Raw genomic sequence first — 16,803 nt, forward strand, 5'->3', positions numbered from 1 at the left:
TTACGTGTTGATTTTTATGAACATTTGCGTGATTCCTCACATAGACATGAATCAAATGCAAACAAAATCGGTAGGATAGTCATCCTACCATCTTCTTTCAGTGGTGCCACACAAAACATGCACGAATTTGTACAGGATGCTATGACCTGTTTTTATGGCCTGCCGAAACTTTTCACTACCTTCATATGTAATCCTAAATGTCAGGAAACTACCTAAGGTCTTAAAGATGCACTAAAACCGAATAAATTGGTCTCTCGAGTTTTCAGACAGAAGGTCATTGTGTTATTAGATCTCATCAACAAAGGCAACATCTTTGGTAGCGTCAAGTGCTTTCTCTACTCTTTTGAGTGTCAAAAACGAGGATTACCACATATACATCTATTTCTATGGGTCAATGATAAGATTACGCCAAATTTACAACCGCTGGATCGTACCATGTTGTCCACTCCTTTTGAGTATTTTCAAGGCTCATATCAATGTTGAGTACGTCAAGTCCATCAAATATGTCCTTAAGTATGCTAATAAAAAAAGTGACCTGCTATCTTTTCTGTTTATGGAGTTGGCCGTTGAGCCAGAAAATATTGACACCGTGCGTGAAGTGATAATGCAAGATCGTTATATGACATATTGTGAGATAGAGGCATCCTTGGGCATTTCTTCCACCAGCATATATTAGATATTGCATTTACACCTGGCCGTAAAAAAGGTTTGTTCTCGTTGGATCCTGCACAATTTGACAATCGCTCAAAAGAAGGTTCGTGTCGATTGGTGCAAAGAAATGTCGAAAAAATACGCTCGCGTCCTTCAAAGGATATTTATAAGATCGTCACAGATGACGAACCATGGATCTATGCGTATGAGCTCGAAACAAAACAACAATCAACTGTGGGGGTCTTCGAAGACGAGCCAAATCCAACGAAAGTTGTTCGTGGAAGAAGCACTTCAAAGCAAATGGTCGCCTGTTTCTTCGAAAAAAAACTGGTCATGTGGGAACTGTCCCACTTGAGCATCGTATAATATTATTTACATGAATTGTTCATTTTGATACAAGATCCATCTTTTAATTCACTTTTATATAATATGCTCTGAATTTAAACTCAATAATTTAGGAACTTCCGGAATTGATGATTTACTCATTTACCTTGACTCCAATTTATATTGTACTGTCAAGTACATACTTATTAATTTTCTAATGCTTAATGTAATGTCAAATATGCATTTATATAAGACAAAAGTTTGGTTGAGTCATAAAATTATACCTAGAGTATAAGTTTGTATGAATAGGATAATTTAATATAATATGAAGTCTATGACTTGATCAATGCTGACTGTTTAAAACTATTCCAAAATATAGGCAAGGTACTAACCAGTATTCAATTCCAGGTATTTAAAACATCAACTTTGGTACAATACTGTATTCTGTAATTCCTGAAAATATAATTCCTTTCTCTTGATGTTTAAGAAAGTTGTGTTGTTTTATTGAAATATCATATATTATTAGATAACAGATTTCGGTGTAGGAAATAAGAATATCTTTCCACGCTCTCCAGACAATAAATGAAATAAAAGAGAAGTTAAACATTAAGAAAAAGTACTTTCATATTGTACAGTAATAATTAAAAGTGCTAATGTTGTGTAGAAATTGAGGACACGTTTACTAAAATCTACCTTCGCCACTTTCTTTTTGTAATTATTCTTCCTTTTTTTTTCTCCCTCTCTCTCTCTTTCTATACCAATAACTTTTTCCCCCTAGACTTAACCGCATATTAAATGTGCTATAACATAGAAAAGTATATCTTGTGTAGGACGAAAGGTTAACGAGTTGCAAATTATTTGATAAAGGAGGAATCCAAGAGGACCGAGAGAATTGAGAAGAGGAAAGACGTGGAGGAATAAGACAAAGTTGTTTAATAGGAACAATTATATTCGTATTAATAGAAACACTACTCAGATATATATACCGGTAGTTGCATAAATACGCAGACTATTTGTGGCAAATAATTAAATATGTAATAAAATTCGTATGACGTATTTTTTTTTTGAGAATTATATAATAGAGAATATATTATGTTATAAAATTTAATATAATTACTGAATATAACCGCCATCAGCTACTATGACACCCTCCAAGCGCCTGCGAAAGGCCTTACACACCTTGAAGATGTAATGGTCTTCCATGGCTGCCCATTGCTCATTGACACTGGCCTTCAGAGAGAGAGAAAAAAAAAGGAAGAATAATTAGAAAGAGAAAGTGGTGATGGTAGGTTTTAGTAAACGTAGCCGAAATTGAGGTACGTCTCATCAACAGATTAAATAGAAATTTCACAAGATACTAGAGAAATAATTTTTTTATGTACATTATAACTTATATTTGATCCATTACACATATTTGTAATTTTGAAGGTTATATTAAGATGACTTTTTTTCCAAATGGTGTAATTAAACAAAGCAATGGATGGATTTTTTTATTAGACTGGGTGAAATATTAAGAATTTATCTACATTAAATATAAATTATATGAATTTGATTTCCTCCCTTTAAGTAATGAAAGTCCAGCATTTCTATGCGGATCCCCAATATACTTCCGTGAACGCCTCCTCCAAGTTTGTTTCCTCTCTGTAAATCGGCATTTTGTAACATACCTACTTTATTTGCTCTATTTTTGGGGAAGATATTATATATAATTTAGTTTTTACACTTAGATATAGATTTTCATTGTGAAATCCAATCGAAGGTAATTAATTTACTGAAGCTCAAAAATACTATGAAATCAAACCATCATATATTAGGGAAGTTGCCCACCAATAATTATTTAATAAACATAGAGAGAGACAGAAGTTTTTAAGGCCCGGTAGCATAAACGACTTACAGAATCGGCCTAGCAAGCCTAGGAGGATTTATTATTGCAATATTAAATTCAAATCATTTGTCTTAAACTATAATTCGCAGTTGCAAGTCTTTGAGTACATAATTTTAGTCGATTTTATAGCTTTATCTTCGAGTTAGTTTGATTTAGTAACTCATTTGTCGGCCTCAGGCAAAGGTGGTTGAAAAATTTAAAAAAAAGGCGAATAGATGGGGATTAATGCTTTTCCCTACTCTTGCTTCTTGTATTTAAATTTCCTTTATATGGTAGTATGATCAACCATGCAATCAAAAAGGGCAATTCCGAATCAATGTGGCACCCTATGCAAAAAATTAGCAGATAATATTAATGTTATATTCAATAATATACTGTTACACAAAGATGAATTTATTAATTGCCTTAGACATTTATTATATTCTGAAAAAATCTAACATCCATGGCCAATGCAAAATATAAAATTGAACTATGTACAAAAAGAAAACTGTATATCAGAGATGAACTCACAAAAAGAATATACAACCTTTTGAAAAAATCAGTCATGCAATTAAAAACCAATCAGAGGCCTCACCAAAAAAATTCCTCCAGAAAATAAAAAAATGAAGCCCGAAAAGGCTTGATAATTAAGGACCGACCAGACCCTAGTTTTATGGGCGCAACTTAGCCCAACTATAATGTTCGAAAAATTGAGGCCGTCCCGAGTCGGGATAGGTCCGGGAATACCTTTATTTCCTTTCATTTGCCTATAATGTCTATGGCACGGGACAACCTTTCCGTTAAATAAAATAGGTGACAAAAAATATGTTGGTTTAGCTATTTTTTAAATGAAGGAGGCTGTTGAAGATAAATTCCTCGAGTAAAAGTTCTACCTCAATTTTGAGGCTATTAATAAAAAAATATGAAGAAATTAGACACCATTTCATAAAAATTGAGAGTATTATTTTAGGACACCTGGGATTGACTATTTTGTTTTTAGTAAGCTACGCCTTTGAGGCTCATTTTTATATACTACAAAACAAAAAGGGCGTTATAAATTAATAAGTATTTTTTTTAAGGTTGGACTTTTTACATTAGATAAATATTAAATGAATAAATAAAAATTCCAAAATAAATGATTGAACGGGGGAAAAAATGAAGGAATGAATGGCAAATCGAATGTTTTTACAAAATGAAAGGAAAAAGAATGGACAGGTAGTACAAGCCTGCTTTTAGAATAGACAAATTTTGACAACATAAATTCATATTATTGAGAAAAAAACAGTTTCTTTTCAACTAATTTGACGAAAATATTTAAGTCGGGGGAAGTGTAGCATAGTCCTATACCTCAAACTTTAGTCATGGACCTGCAATACTTTGCTACATGATTTATAGCTTAGGATAAATCTAAAGCATTAAACCGTACCTGTTTTGCGCCCTAAAATGGCCAACATCAACAATGCTGACGTCATGTAAAACACTATAAACCACACACTCGTGAGAATTATCTATGTAATTTATAGAAATTAATAAGATTCCTCTCAAGATATAATACATCTCATTGATAGTAATTTCTACTTTTCAATTACTTCTTTCAAGCTTTTTGGGTAAGGAAATAACAATCATATTTATTGTTAATAAGTGTAATTAAGTGTTCGTATAGAAGCAACCTTCTATTGAAAAGGACGACTACAGAGTAAATGATAATATAGGATATTAAGACGATTTAAAAACATGATTTCTTGATTATTATTATAATTATTCTTATAAGTGAGCAATGTCAGTATGCATGTATTTATTCCATAGAGATAAAATACAGTGAGTGATGATATCAAGAAATAATTGACGCTGTCAAAAAAGAAGATTTAGTTGACCAAAATATTGGAATCGTAATAATTAGCTATGTTAAAAACATACGAGAGTGCTTCAAATATTTATTGTAATAATAATAATTAATTAACATAATTACATAAATTTAGAGATGCCAAAAGCTTAATAAAGTATTTTAGAAAGAGATTATTTTATGAAGTATATTAATATTTTATTCTAATTTTTAAATTTAATTATAATTTGATTTAGCCTTTCAAAATATTAATGATGGATTTGGGAGAAAATTCTGACTATACTTCAATTTAAGAATCAATCATTATTGATTCTAAAATTGAATATGGTTCGTGAGTATTCCGAACTTTTGTCCCTTGAATCCTCTGACTTTTACGTTTTCCCAAATGATGTGATTTTTTGCTTGCAAAACATTTAGAAATAAATTCAATCAGTGTGAATATATCTATGGTTGGATTTTGGAAATAAACCAAAGGCAGGATCTTTAATAAATTGAAAGGCCTAATTATTTTTCTTATAACAGATATTTCTTAGAACGGCTATAATACTATAATATTGTTGGAGCTTAATTATACAGAGAAATACAATGTTTTCGATTGTTTTGGTCAACTATCTTTTTTCTCTTGTCTGCTATCGCGACGTCGAAGAATTTCCCTTGCTAATAACTCAGTATATATCACTCTATGCATTTTATCTGCTCTATGATTTATTCTGAGAAGGTTTAGTGAGATCAAATGTAATCAACCATGTGGTGGATTTGCATGCACTGAATGTACTAAGATACGAATCTCAATTTCGATTCGTTTCGATTCTCTTTGACTTCTTCTTTTTTTACAAGAACAAATAAATAATTTAAATTATATTTCATCACAATCTATTACATTACTAAGAAGAAGATGAGGAAGAGATAAAGAAGTAGAAGAAAAAAACAAAAAAAAAACTAGAAACTTTTGTCCATTTTCAAAAACTATTTTCACTACCACAAGCTCATTTCACGTATTTCACCAACGATTTCACTCGCCTGACGTAGAACCTGCAATAAAATAAAATACATAATTAATATGGAGCCGTTTAAAAAAAGAGAGACAAATTTAGATAGGTACTGAGTTAACACAAAAACAATCTTAACCAAAAATTAAGAAAATGCCACATATTATTATTTTTTTTACTTTATATATACACTAGCAGCAGTCCTCGGAGTTATTTGTTAAACTATAACAACACAAGTTTTTCAATGCATTTGAACAGTTAATAATCATGGTGTAGTCAAATTGAAAAAGTTGACTTTTTTTTAATATCTATGAATAATTATACTCAAGTTTAATCTTTGATAAAAGGGACGGGAAACCATTTCTCATTAACAAGAGAGTCTGCAGGATTATATATAATAATATATACATTTTTAATTTCAAAAGTTAAACTTTTGCTCTGCTGCATAATTCGATCGAATGACTTTTTTTTAGAACAGAAAATGTTTATCCTTATTTTCTCATAAAAATGTATCATCCTGTTGAAAAATTTTGTGGACGCCACTGATTATCAATATCAATGATTTACTACCACTAAATGCGTGTTTTTAGTGTTCAAGGGAGGAAAAAATTATGTACCGTTCCTCCAAAAACATTGGTAAACAATGCTCGATATACATATGTAAATAGATTAGTGGTATTCATAGTGAATTCCTCAAAACACTAAAAGGATCAGGACGGTAAAATGGCGTCCTAACTTAGTATAAAAACAATTGGTAATCTGCCTCCAGCTCAGTAGTTCTCAAACTTTTTACATTGTGTACCACAATTTTAGTGAGCGAGTTTTGTTGTTTCTGGCAACCTCAAAGTGTTTTTATTTATTTTTTAAAGCTATTATCATTATTTATTCATTCATTCTTGAGGAGATAACATCTAAATATAAAGTATAACCACGAATGGGCATGCACATGAATAACAAAGAGTAACCTTGATTATTTGTTGGGGAATTATAAGAGTGTAATTGCTGGGCTAAGAGTAGAATTGAAGATCGAAAACGGAGTAATTCCAGTATATATCTTTACGTGATAAGGAATGGGTATGGGTAGTTCCATATTATTTCAAAAAAATTCAAACAATTTTATACCCACTACGATGAAAATATATTTTAACTACACTGTTGCATAGAGTATTATTCAATATGTTCACTTCAAAAAATAATTTTAAAATCGGCCAACAGGTAAGCAAGATATTACCCTTTTTAAAAGCTTAACAACTAGATGGCGCTCACATATTGAAAAACTTTAATAACTGATTTTAGAGGGCATACTTATGAGAGAAGTATGATTTTGTATCGAATTATATGTTTTTTCGGGGTGAAAAGCTGGAATTTGTTGGTATAATGAGTGTAAAATTAAGAAAAAACAATGATTTTCATTGTTTTTTATGTTTAGAAAGGCATATCTTTATCTTTGGGACACAATTTGAGGATGAAGGATAGCAGGATTTTTGTTTTTTTTTGTTTTTTAATTTCTTCAAGAATTCCATATTTCACTAAAAAAATGTATTTATGTTAGCTACTTCCTGCAGCTTTAATTCAGCCATGCAAAATCAATACTCCACCTTAGTTTTACATAGATTACATCATCAAATTCAAGCTCCTCACCCCGAAAAACATATAATTTGATAATCATGTATGTAAAATAAGTCTTAAAGTGTATAATAACCTACTTCAAGCATTTCAGAGGCCTCCTTTCGTTTCGCACCGATATCCTCCGACTCAATGAGTAATTCCTTAAGATTTTCTTGTTTGTATAGAGATGAGACTAAAACGCTTTGTAGATTATCCTTAACGTGATTGACTAAGAAGTACATAATGGCCTTTGGAATACTGTCCTTTATCCTTTGTCGAACAATGTTAAAGTATGAATGAATGAGTACAGCTGAAAAAAAAATAATGAGGAGTTAAAACATATAAGAATGGAGAGCAAAGCTATAAACCAAGTTGCGAAACGACCAGCATGTGATTAATTTTCCCCAAATATAGTTGGCTACGAGAATACTTTTCTGTCAACTAGGGACACTGAGGGGATTGTATAAATTAGTCCGTAAATAATTACACAATTTCAATGAATTCACCCTTTTAATGAAGTTAATAAGGTGAATTCTGTGAAGGGAACAAAATATTGCATGTATCACGGGAGGAAAGATACAGTATCGTTATTTGTACAAGTATCTTAAAAGCGACATCTTGCGAGAGGGAAAAGTTTTGTCGTAGCCAAGGAAATCTTCATCAAACTAAGTCTCGTTACTTTGTTTTTTAGCTTTGATTGGCGGTCATAATGTAAGAGCATACCAATGATTCCACAACAGACACGTTCTTTCTCAGTTGCGTCTTCTGATACGAGAAAATTATCTGGTAACATACTCAAATTTAGTTTTGAGAGTTTCTTCTCCGTGAATCCCAAAAATTCTCTAACATCTTTACTATGTTTCTGAAAAAGGTAATAAAAAAATATTAATATGAAAAGAGAATTAAAAACTGGCCTCTGTTTGAAAAACCAATTATACACATGTTGTTCAGTTTTTGCCTTGCCTCCATATAATAAATGATGTTTTCCAGATTTGTTTGCTTTAATAAATTAGTCATGAACTCTATTGTTAAATAAAAAAAGTAACTTGACTTAATCCCCCCTAATGAGATACTTAGTTAATCTAAATAGCTTTTACAATCACAAAAACGGTGGTTGTTCACATGTGGATAATTACAGGTGCTTCAGATAAGAGTTAATGTATTAGAAAATGATGATGGAATAATGGTCTAATGAGTTTTTAAGCATGCTAATTCAATTGATTCCTCTAGGACAGGTGTGTATGCCAATATTTTGCGTACAATGCGTCAATTCAATAACATACATGAATAAGTGCACCATACCACCTTTATATTGTTGACTCTTTCTTACCTTATGTTAATACTTTATAAACATAAAGAGTATATTTAATTTGTATTTACATTATATTGAAAATTGTTAAGGGATGGTCCTAAACGACATCGGCAGAAAAAGGAGAAGACACGATGTTTAACGATAAAAGGGCAGAAGAGTTAAGCAAATTAGAAAAATTCTAATATCTATTAATTTTATAAAGAAAAAAGAACCAACAATTTTTTCCAAGTTAAAAAAAACAACTAAGAAATAATAAAACGATGACAATTCCATAAGCTTATGGGAAGAGTTAATCATTAAAAATTACACAAAAACTTCCAATGTCGTTCTTGCATTCCTCTTAGTAACATATGGGCTAAAAAGTCCCGGATTCACACGTAGCTGGGTCTTTTTTTATTTACCTCATTTTTAGTTAGTACCAACCTACAAAAGACAGCAGTCAAAATTTCGTGACAAATTGTTTTTTAGTTTTTGAGCTATTGTGCTAAGTTTGACAATACTTTTAATATTTCTACAAAACAATTTTGTGTTTTAATTTTACACTGCTTCTTGATGGAGAAAAATACTATTCAAGCTAAGCAATGGCTTGAAAAGTGTTATGGTGACTACGCTCTATAAAACGAATAAAAAAATAAAATAGAAATAATAATAATGTATTTTTTTTTTTAAATTGAACGAAAAAAAGCCCAGGACTTTTCTGCCCATATGACAAATAAATAATAATAGATGTTATTGATATGCACCACACTTATTCCAACATGCCCAGATAATTTTTGTTAGTTATATTCAAGTAAAGAGCAAAGCTATGTGTTACTATGATTGCACATCATTTTTACAGCTATATGTCAAATATATTTAGGCATTAATTAGTTAAAAAATAGACAGTAGATATCTCTACTGTCTATTACAATTAAAACGCCATTGAAGTTTCTTAATGGTTTTTTGCTCAGCATTTAAACGCAAGCATATAGTTAGTAGTTTTTTGCTCTGCATTATATGACGCAACAACTAAATATCAATAAACTACCTTTCAAAAAGCTCGGAATCCTTAAGCTAGCTGTACGTTAACATTAAACATTTTAATATTTGTTGGTTAGTTTGGTTATTAACATTTTCAACCCTCAATATAAGTTATCTCAGAAGTTGTCCAGAAAATTACATACATTTTTGGTTATAAAGATTATTTATATGTTTCTTGAGATAATCGCAAAACTAGTCTTATTCATTTAAAATATCTTCCTTTTTTCTGGAAAGTATTTTTTATAAATAATATCGAAATTTAAAAATTCCACATTATAACGACGCGGCAGTCCACTTATTAATCCTTAGAGGTAAATTGATCCCTCAATGTTATACTTATTAGTATTGTGGGATCAGGAGCATCGGAAAACATTCATAAGTGGCTAAAAATACAAATGACGTCACACATTAATGGCGTTCTTAATTATTTTGTGTGCATCCTTATTCAGCTAAAACTTTCCATGAAAAAATTCAATATTTCTATAATATCGAAACATCAGTGCTGCAAACGAATACTCGACCTTGCTATAATTTACAACACTATTTGAAATTTATTATAAAAACAAATTTTACCCCTCTTATGAATAACCCTCAATATAAGTTATCTCAGAAGTTGTCCAGAAAATTACATACATTTTTGGTTATAAAGATTATTTATATGTTTCTTGAGATAATCGCATCAGGAACACAGTATTCAATGGCAAAAGTTAGTCGACTAGTCTTATTCATTTAAAAAAAATATCTTCTAACTTTTCATGTATATTTGATGAAAAAATGCGCGCAAAAATTCAATGTGTGGCATAGATGCATGGGAAAAGGTATATTTAGCAGAGTTTTTAGCATTTTCTGTGAAACTTAAGAGCCTTGGAATAGGTTTAATTGTTTAGTAAGATATATTCCATTTATAGAGTTAAAAAAATGAACTACTAAGTGATGATAGAGATGATTTTTGTTGCAATTGTGGGTTAAAAATAGCCAAACTGATCCGCACATCACTACTGATTTAGGGTGGTGGGCAATTTAGATAGCGTGAAAGGGAGGCAAACTTTATTTAGTAATATAGACGAAAATTAAATTATTACTTATTTTCTACAAAATAAGATGTGCAACTTTATAGAATTTGAAAGCCCCTTATTTAATTAAAACTAAGTGAAGAACTTTATTCATTGGAATTCAATGTAAATGTGTACAATTTAAAAATCAGTTTTCAGGTTATTTAGAGAATAAATAGCCAGTAAAATTTCATAGATATATGTATAAACTAAAGATCCACCGATATGCGGATTTTGCAAGGGAAATACGGATTCTATTGGTAGTCCCAGAGATCGTTTATACATGTCAACAAAAAAATGTTTTAATTTACATATTCAATTTCAGTAATAGGAATTAATACGCCGAATAAGAATCTTTATTTAGTATTTCTGTATCAAATCTGGTTTCGATTATTTACGAACTGATTTTTTATCTCTGTATTTTTATAAGTTTGAGTAATATGATTGAATATTATATTTGTTTTTTTGTTGCACGCTTTATATTAACATATTATGCCATTTATAACAGACAATACAAAGAATTAAAACAGCAGTATAACATTAACTTAAATTGATACACTATCCGTCATGTGATAACTAAGAAATAAACTACTGATAATTAATTAATTATGAATATCGGTCTATTCTTAGTATAATCACACACACACAAAAAAAAAAAAAATAGAACCAATAATATATTAACATAAACAGTAAATATTGCATTTCTCAATACGTTGGCGACCTGTTTTTATGAGTTTGTATAATTTTGATATGTCACACCTTAATTTTTTTAAATCCCAGAAGTTTGAATATAATATGTTATCCTATTATCAATCGGAAGATTGCTGCTTCAGAATAAAAATGTGATATCTGGGCATTTTAAAATTGCTCATAAGAGGTAAAATAGGACCAAGGCCGCGATAAGAGAGTAATTAAAATATATAAATTTGTTAACTAAAACAACTCCTCCTTTTGACAAATTTTTGTCTTATACACAAAATATTACAACTTTTTTGTTATGGGTGGGAGTACACTCACACCCCGTAGTCATGGGCCTGGATAGACCATTTTAAATTGATAAAAACCATTATCATAAGAGTAATTAAAAGTTATTTCTAAATACTGTAAAAATAAGCTGAAAATGAATACAGTAGTAATAGCTCACTTTGAAATTGGAACCAGATAGGACATTTTTATTCTAAAGAAGCAAACTTTCAATAAAATATTGGGAGTTTATATTAATTGAGAAAAAAAAAGGAAATGATCGTTCTTTACTTAATGGTAGGGATACATCGGTCCCAAACTGTTAACGCCCAGTCTTAAATTTTAAAGACGCGTATGAATTAGACTCAAAAACCGTCTCTTAACCAATCTTTGAATATTGACGTCATAATAGCCTTTTAAAAGTCACTTAATCATAAAGCAATCTTCTATAATTTATAAAATCCTAATTTAGACTTTAATTAGGCCTAAATGAAGAAAAATGGCAAAATATTCCATTGTTTTTAAGATGCTTGAAAGTTTTCCTAAACTAATTCAAATGGTCGACTAATAGTTAGTACATGTAAAATATAAAAATATGATTGTTAGTAAAAATAGTAATAATATAGATTAGTGAAAATGATGCTATAAAATTTGATACTTTTTAAAAGGGTGATAACGGGAACGAGACTGGACGTAGGACGGGAATGATTTTAATTCCCATATTAAGGACTGATAAAAATCTACTTAATAATAGTTGGTTTAGATTGGCAAAAATAGTGCCGCCGACTTGCGACTAAGTGATTGAAACAAAATATGTTTCAGTCATTTTTGTTTATTAGTGGCTTGTTTACTTATTTAATTGATTGTTACTACGGCTGAGTATAGTGGCGCCACCTTGTGGATATTTTTTTCTTAAACCCCCATATGTATTTTATATTTTAAAGATTGATTGAGTGTTTACACTGCACATACGTATATAAAAAAATACAGTAGCCAACATGCTAAAAAGATCAAGCTTATAAATCCATATCAACCTGTGAATCTTTAACACTAGACTTTAAAGTGACTTTAAATAAAGAAACGTCTTGAGGTTTTTTATTTAATTAATGAATATTAAAAATCAAGTGCCGTGATAAAATTCAAAAATGAGAGGAAAAGAAGAACCTATGCTACGAGGGGCTAGAGCCATATTATTGGAGCATTATTGTATAAATGTCTTATCAAAAGGAAGTATGGGATAATCGTTAATTCATTTTTCTTATTAATGCTATTTTAAGATACAGGAAGAAGCATGCATAAAAATATTATCAATGGATGTTGCTTTTTTAGTCTAAGAAAATACGGATTAGGATTTTATTTTAAATATGGAATTATGACATACCTTTGTAACACTTTTTTCATTTTCCTCTTTTTTCTTATATGAAAATAAGTAATTCAATAATTATTAGATTACCAATTAACATAATAAAATAAAGAAAAAATTAAAGTGCAAAAAAACAATATAATAATCACTCTAAAACAAAGGTATGTTAAAAAAATGATGGAATAAATCTTTATGTATAGAGAAAAAAAACAATTTTAAGGTTTTTGAAAGAACACAAAATTAGTAATAAATAATTTTAAAAAATATATAGAGGAATCTTCAAAAGTTAGACAAGTCAACATAAATAAGAAATCTTTTAGGTTCCATGATATCTAATTCTATAATAGTATTTGACACACTAATTCAGAATCTGTACGTCATTATTTTTTTGTTATCACAGTATCCATATTTTCGTATCGGTTCCGCTACCGTATCGATATCTCTAAACTTTTTCGAAAAAATACAAAACAAAAAGGTTGCTTAGAATCATCCACATACACTTACAGGTGCGTATGCAGGAATTTTTTATGGATGATGGTGAGATGTTCACACAGAAAATTGATTGCTAATTTTTTTTAGAGACAATTTTGTTCGTAAGGGTGCAGGGCTAGCTCAGAAATTTGGGGCCTAAATCATGGCGGGTAAATATATTTATGACATAATGACGCTACAAATACTGGTAACAATAACAATTTGGTATTGTATCGTTTTAAATGCGTCAGTACACAATACCACAACAGACTATTTTCAATATGAATATTTTTACGTTTTATAAAAGTTTGATCCAATTTTAGAATACGGCAAAGTTACAATATTCAAAATGAAAAATAACTTATTCACAGTAAAATTATGCTGATTCTTACTACGGGTATATATCTTCATTGGGATTTTTTTTTTTAAATAAATAGCGGAGGATTTTCGAGATTAATACATCTTTAGATTATCTCAAATAAAAAATAAATCCTTAATTGGATTTAGCATACAATTTTGAAGTAAGTACATTACTTATTATATAGATTTTTTACTTACTCAAAAATCGGCTCAAATCAACGAATATAAATTGAAAAAATATTTAAAAAATGATAATACATTAAAACCAGATTTATTGCGAAAAAAGACTGATTACAGATTCTTGATAAACACACGTTAAGTGCCTACTACTAAAATTAGATAGGGAAGGTCTAAAAATCGTAAAATTTAATTGACTTCGGTTAATATTATTAATTTAATAAATAATTATTCACGTTAGACCAACTTACATCATTTTCAGCACTATGTGGAAGGAGTAACACCATGAGAGACTCGATTAAATCCTCTTCTTTGACAAAATCTGGATGTTTTGTGTTAATATATGCTAGCTCAATAGCAACAACATTTTCAATCATGGACGTAGTTGATGAAATGCGAGAGCGAAGTAATTTAATCACAACATCAACGATTCTTTCATGCAATCGGGCGAATCTATGCATTTCATGCTGGAGCTCATTATCACAATGCTAGAATAAAATATAGAAGAAATGAAACACTTCTTTTCTGCATTTTGAAAAAATCCAAACCTTGATAATTCTCTGCATTTCCTCGTGAACCAAATCGATACATCTCAACGATGGTTCACTCAATTGAGCAATTTGTTGTTTGACAAGTAGTTCAAATGACACTTCGGGTACAAAAAGTGCACTTGATCGTGGGCCTGTAGCATTTCTAATAGCAGTAAGTATGTTCATATGTGTAATACCATCAAGTGGCTCTATGGAGTCTAATGTTCGGCCAAACGTTTCATTAAAAATATAAAAAATACGGGCACCTCCACATCTATAAAAAAAAACAAAGATTTGAGGTACGTTACTACCATACAAAATGGATGGGACTCACAATTCAGAAGTTAACATATTATGAGATGTCCCTTCAAGAGTTGAAACGTAGGCATTGGAGAATTTTGTTATGATTTGTAATAAAATTGCACTTTGATCGAATATATCATCGCCGTAGGATTTGAGAAGGGAATCATAGTGCAAAGTCATTGAATTAATGCGTGCTCGTATTTCAGGGAGGCAGGTCTTGATGTGACACATTAAAAGTCGATTTAATGTTTTTCCTAAATAGACCGAGCCATTACGAGATGCAAGTTTAAAATATTTGCGTTTAAGAAATGCTTCTTCATCCTTGACTGCATCATTTATGCTTTTATTATCAATGATATCCTGCTGACTCCGATTAATCACGCCAATTATTCCTAATTTGACTGGAATAACTCTACCGCATAAAATATCCACCGCATCCGTTCCTGCATCCATAAGATCCAATTTGGTAATAACAGCTAGTGTTCGTGCACCCGTGGGATCCACGTCTTTTGCAAATTTAATACTTTCTGAGGTGGCAATGTCTGTATTGGCAGGAGATATGGCAAGGATGATGGAGTTGGGATTGCTTATATAGTCTTGAATAAGCTCTTTAATTTGATTTTCGATATCTTCTGGTTGATCGCCTATGGGGACCTGTTTGGTTTTATTCATATATAAGAGAGATTTGTTAATGAGTGTATTCAGGATTGCCACAAGTAAAAAGTCACCTTTGTAATCCCTGGAAGATCCACAAGCGTCAAATTGAGGAGATGGGGTGAGAAGAATTTGATAGAGATGGGCTCCTTGCTAACCCCTTTATTTTCCCCTGCAATCAGATTAGTCTTCCTAATGATTTCATCCCGCACTTTATCCATGTCCGTGTAGATCTTATTGGGATCGTGAAGAAACTCGACCCACTCCTCCGCGTCCAGAGTAGCATTCTTGGATGAACGGTAGTTCTCATCCTCCAATGGACAATACATGAGTTGAAGAACAAGAGGACACCGCGTCACAATCCCTGTACCACGAGGTAGGATGGATCGACCGATCATTGTCTCAATCACGCTACTTTTCCCAGAGCTCTAAGATTACCACCAATTTATCATTTTAATTTAGCTTTTTTAAAAGGGATTTTTACTTGTGATCCAACAACGACAATTTGCGGAAGCTGGACGATCTCGGTGCCAGTTGTACCAAAGACATCCTGTAGTTTATTAATGACCGGAATCAGGGAATCCATCATGTACTAATACTATTATTTCCTAACGACTTCAGCCAACTCTCTGGGTCTTTGCCTTTTGGCTTTTAGCAGTTTAAAAAAAAGTCACGTCTCCCGAACTTTTTATTACTACTCATAAATTCCTTCTATCACACTCTCTCTCTCTCCATCTACCCCTATCTAACTCCAACTTTCGCTCTTTTTTATCTCTCTCTTTCTTTCTCATCATTTATTCTTTCATCAGCCTCGAGTCTCGACGCATTCTTTTATATATCTTGCAGCTACGTGCTTGGCGTGAGAAAAGTAACTAAAAAACATATGTTACTCCTAGTGAGTATTCTATGAAACTCAGGATTTAAATATAATAATACAGTATATTATTAGTATTACTCTACAAAAATATGCAATTTATTGTATTAAAAATCATGAAAACAGATAAAAACTAATTTCATTTTTATTTTGATTCTATGTACTACCTAGCTATCAGTATCAACTATTCCTGTGATGAAAAGAACGGGTTTATTAGAATATTAATAGAAGGCCGATGACCTTCCAATCAAAGACGACATGCTTGATTTATTTGTTACTTAGCATATTAAGTCCCTGTTAGTTATTTATTACATATTATTATTTAATATCCCTCCTTGATTGTGTTAAAGTAATATATTATATGAAATATGTTGCTACAAGCTACATTTTATGTGATTCAGGTTGTCTATATTTTATTTGGTACGGCTTAAAGGTAAAGCAATTG

The 16,803-nt window shown here is 30.9% G+C and overlaps 1 protein-coding gene across 2 annotated transcripts; it reads right to left on the reverse strand.

Annotated features, from left to right (window-relative positions):
• Positions 1-5,525: 5,525 nt before the first annotated feature.
• Positions 5,526-16,231, reverse strand: Drp1 (dynamin related protein 1). 2 transcript variants are annotated; one of them, XM_040709947.2, is made up of 9 exons: positions 15,969-16,226; positions 15,559-15,912; positions 14,862-15,484; positions 14,546-14,801; positions 14,249-14,485; positions 13,008-13,040; positions 8,003-8,141; positions 7,378-7,589; positions 5,526-5,714 (listed from the first exon to the last, which is right to left on the reverse strand). In XM_040709947.2, the coding sequence occupies exons 1-9, from the start codon at positions 16,071-16,073 to the stop codon at positions 5,658-5,660; spliced, it is 2,016 nt and encodes a 671-aa protein (XP_040565881.1). In that variant the 5' UTR covers positions 16,074-16,226; the 3' UTR covers positions 5,526-5,657. The 2 variants fall into 2 exon arrangements, with proteins under 2 accessions (XP_040565881.1, XP_040565884.1); XM_040709950.2 differs by lacking the exon at positions 13,008-13,040 and having other exon boundaries at positions 15,969-16,231.
• Positions 16,232-16,803: the final 572 nt, after the last annotated feature.

Source organism: Lepeophtheirus salmonis, chromosome 4 (assembly GCF_016086655.4).
Source record: "Lepeophtheirus salmonis chromosome 4, UVic_Lsal_1.4, whole genome shotgun sequence".
NCBI classification, from domain to species: domain Eukaryota; kingdom Metazoa; phylum Arthropoda; class Copepoda; order Siphonostomatoida; family Caligidae; genus Lepeophtheirus; species Lepeophtheirus salmonis.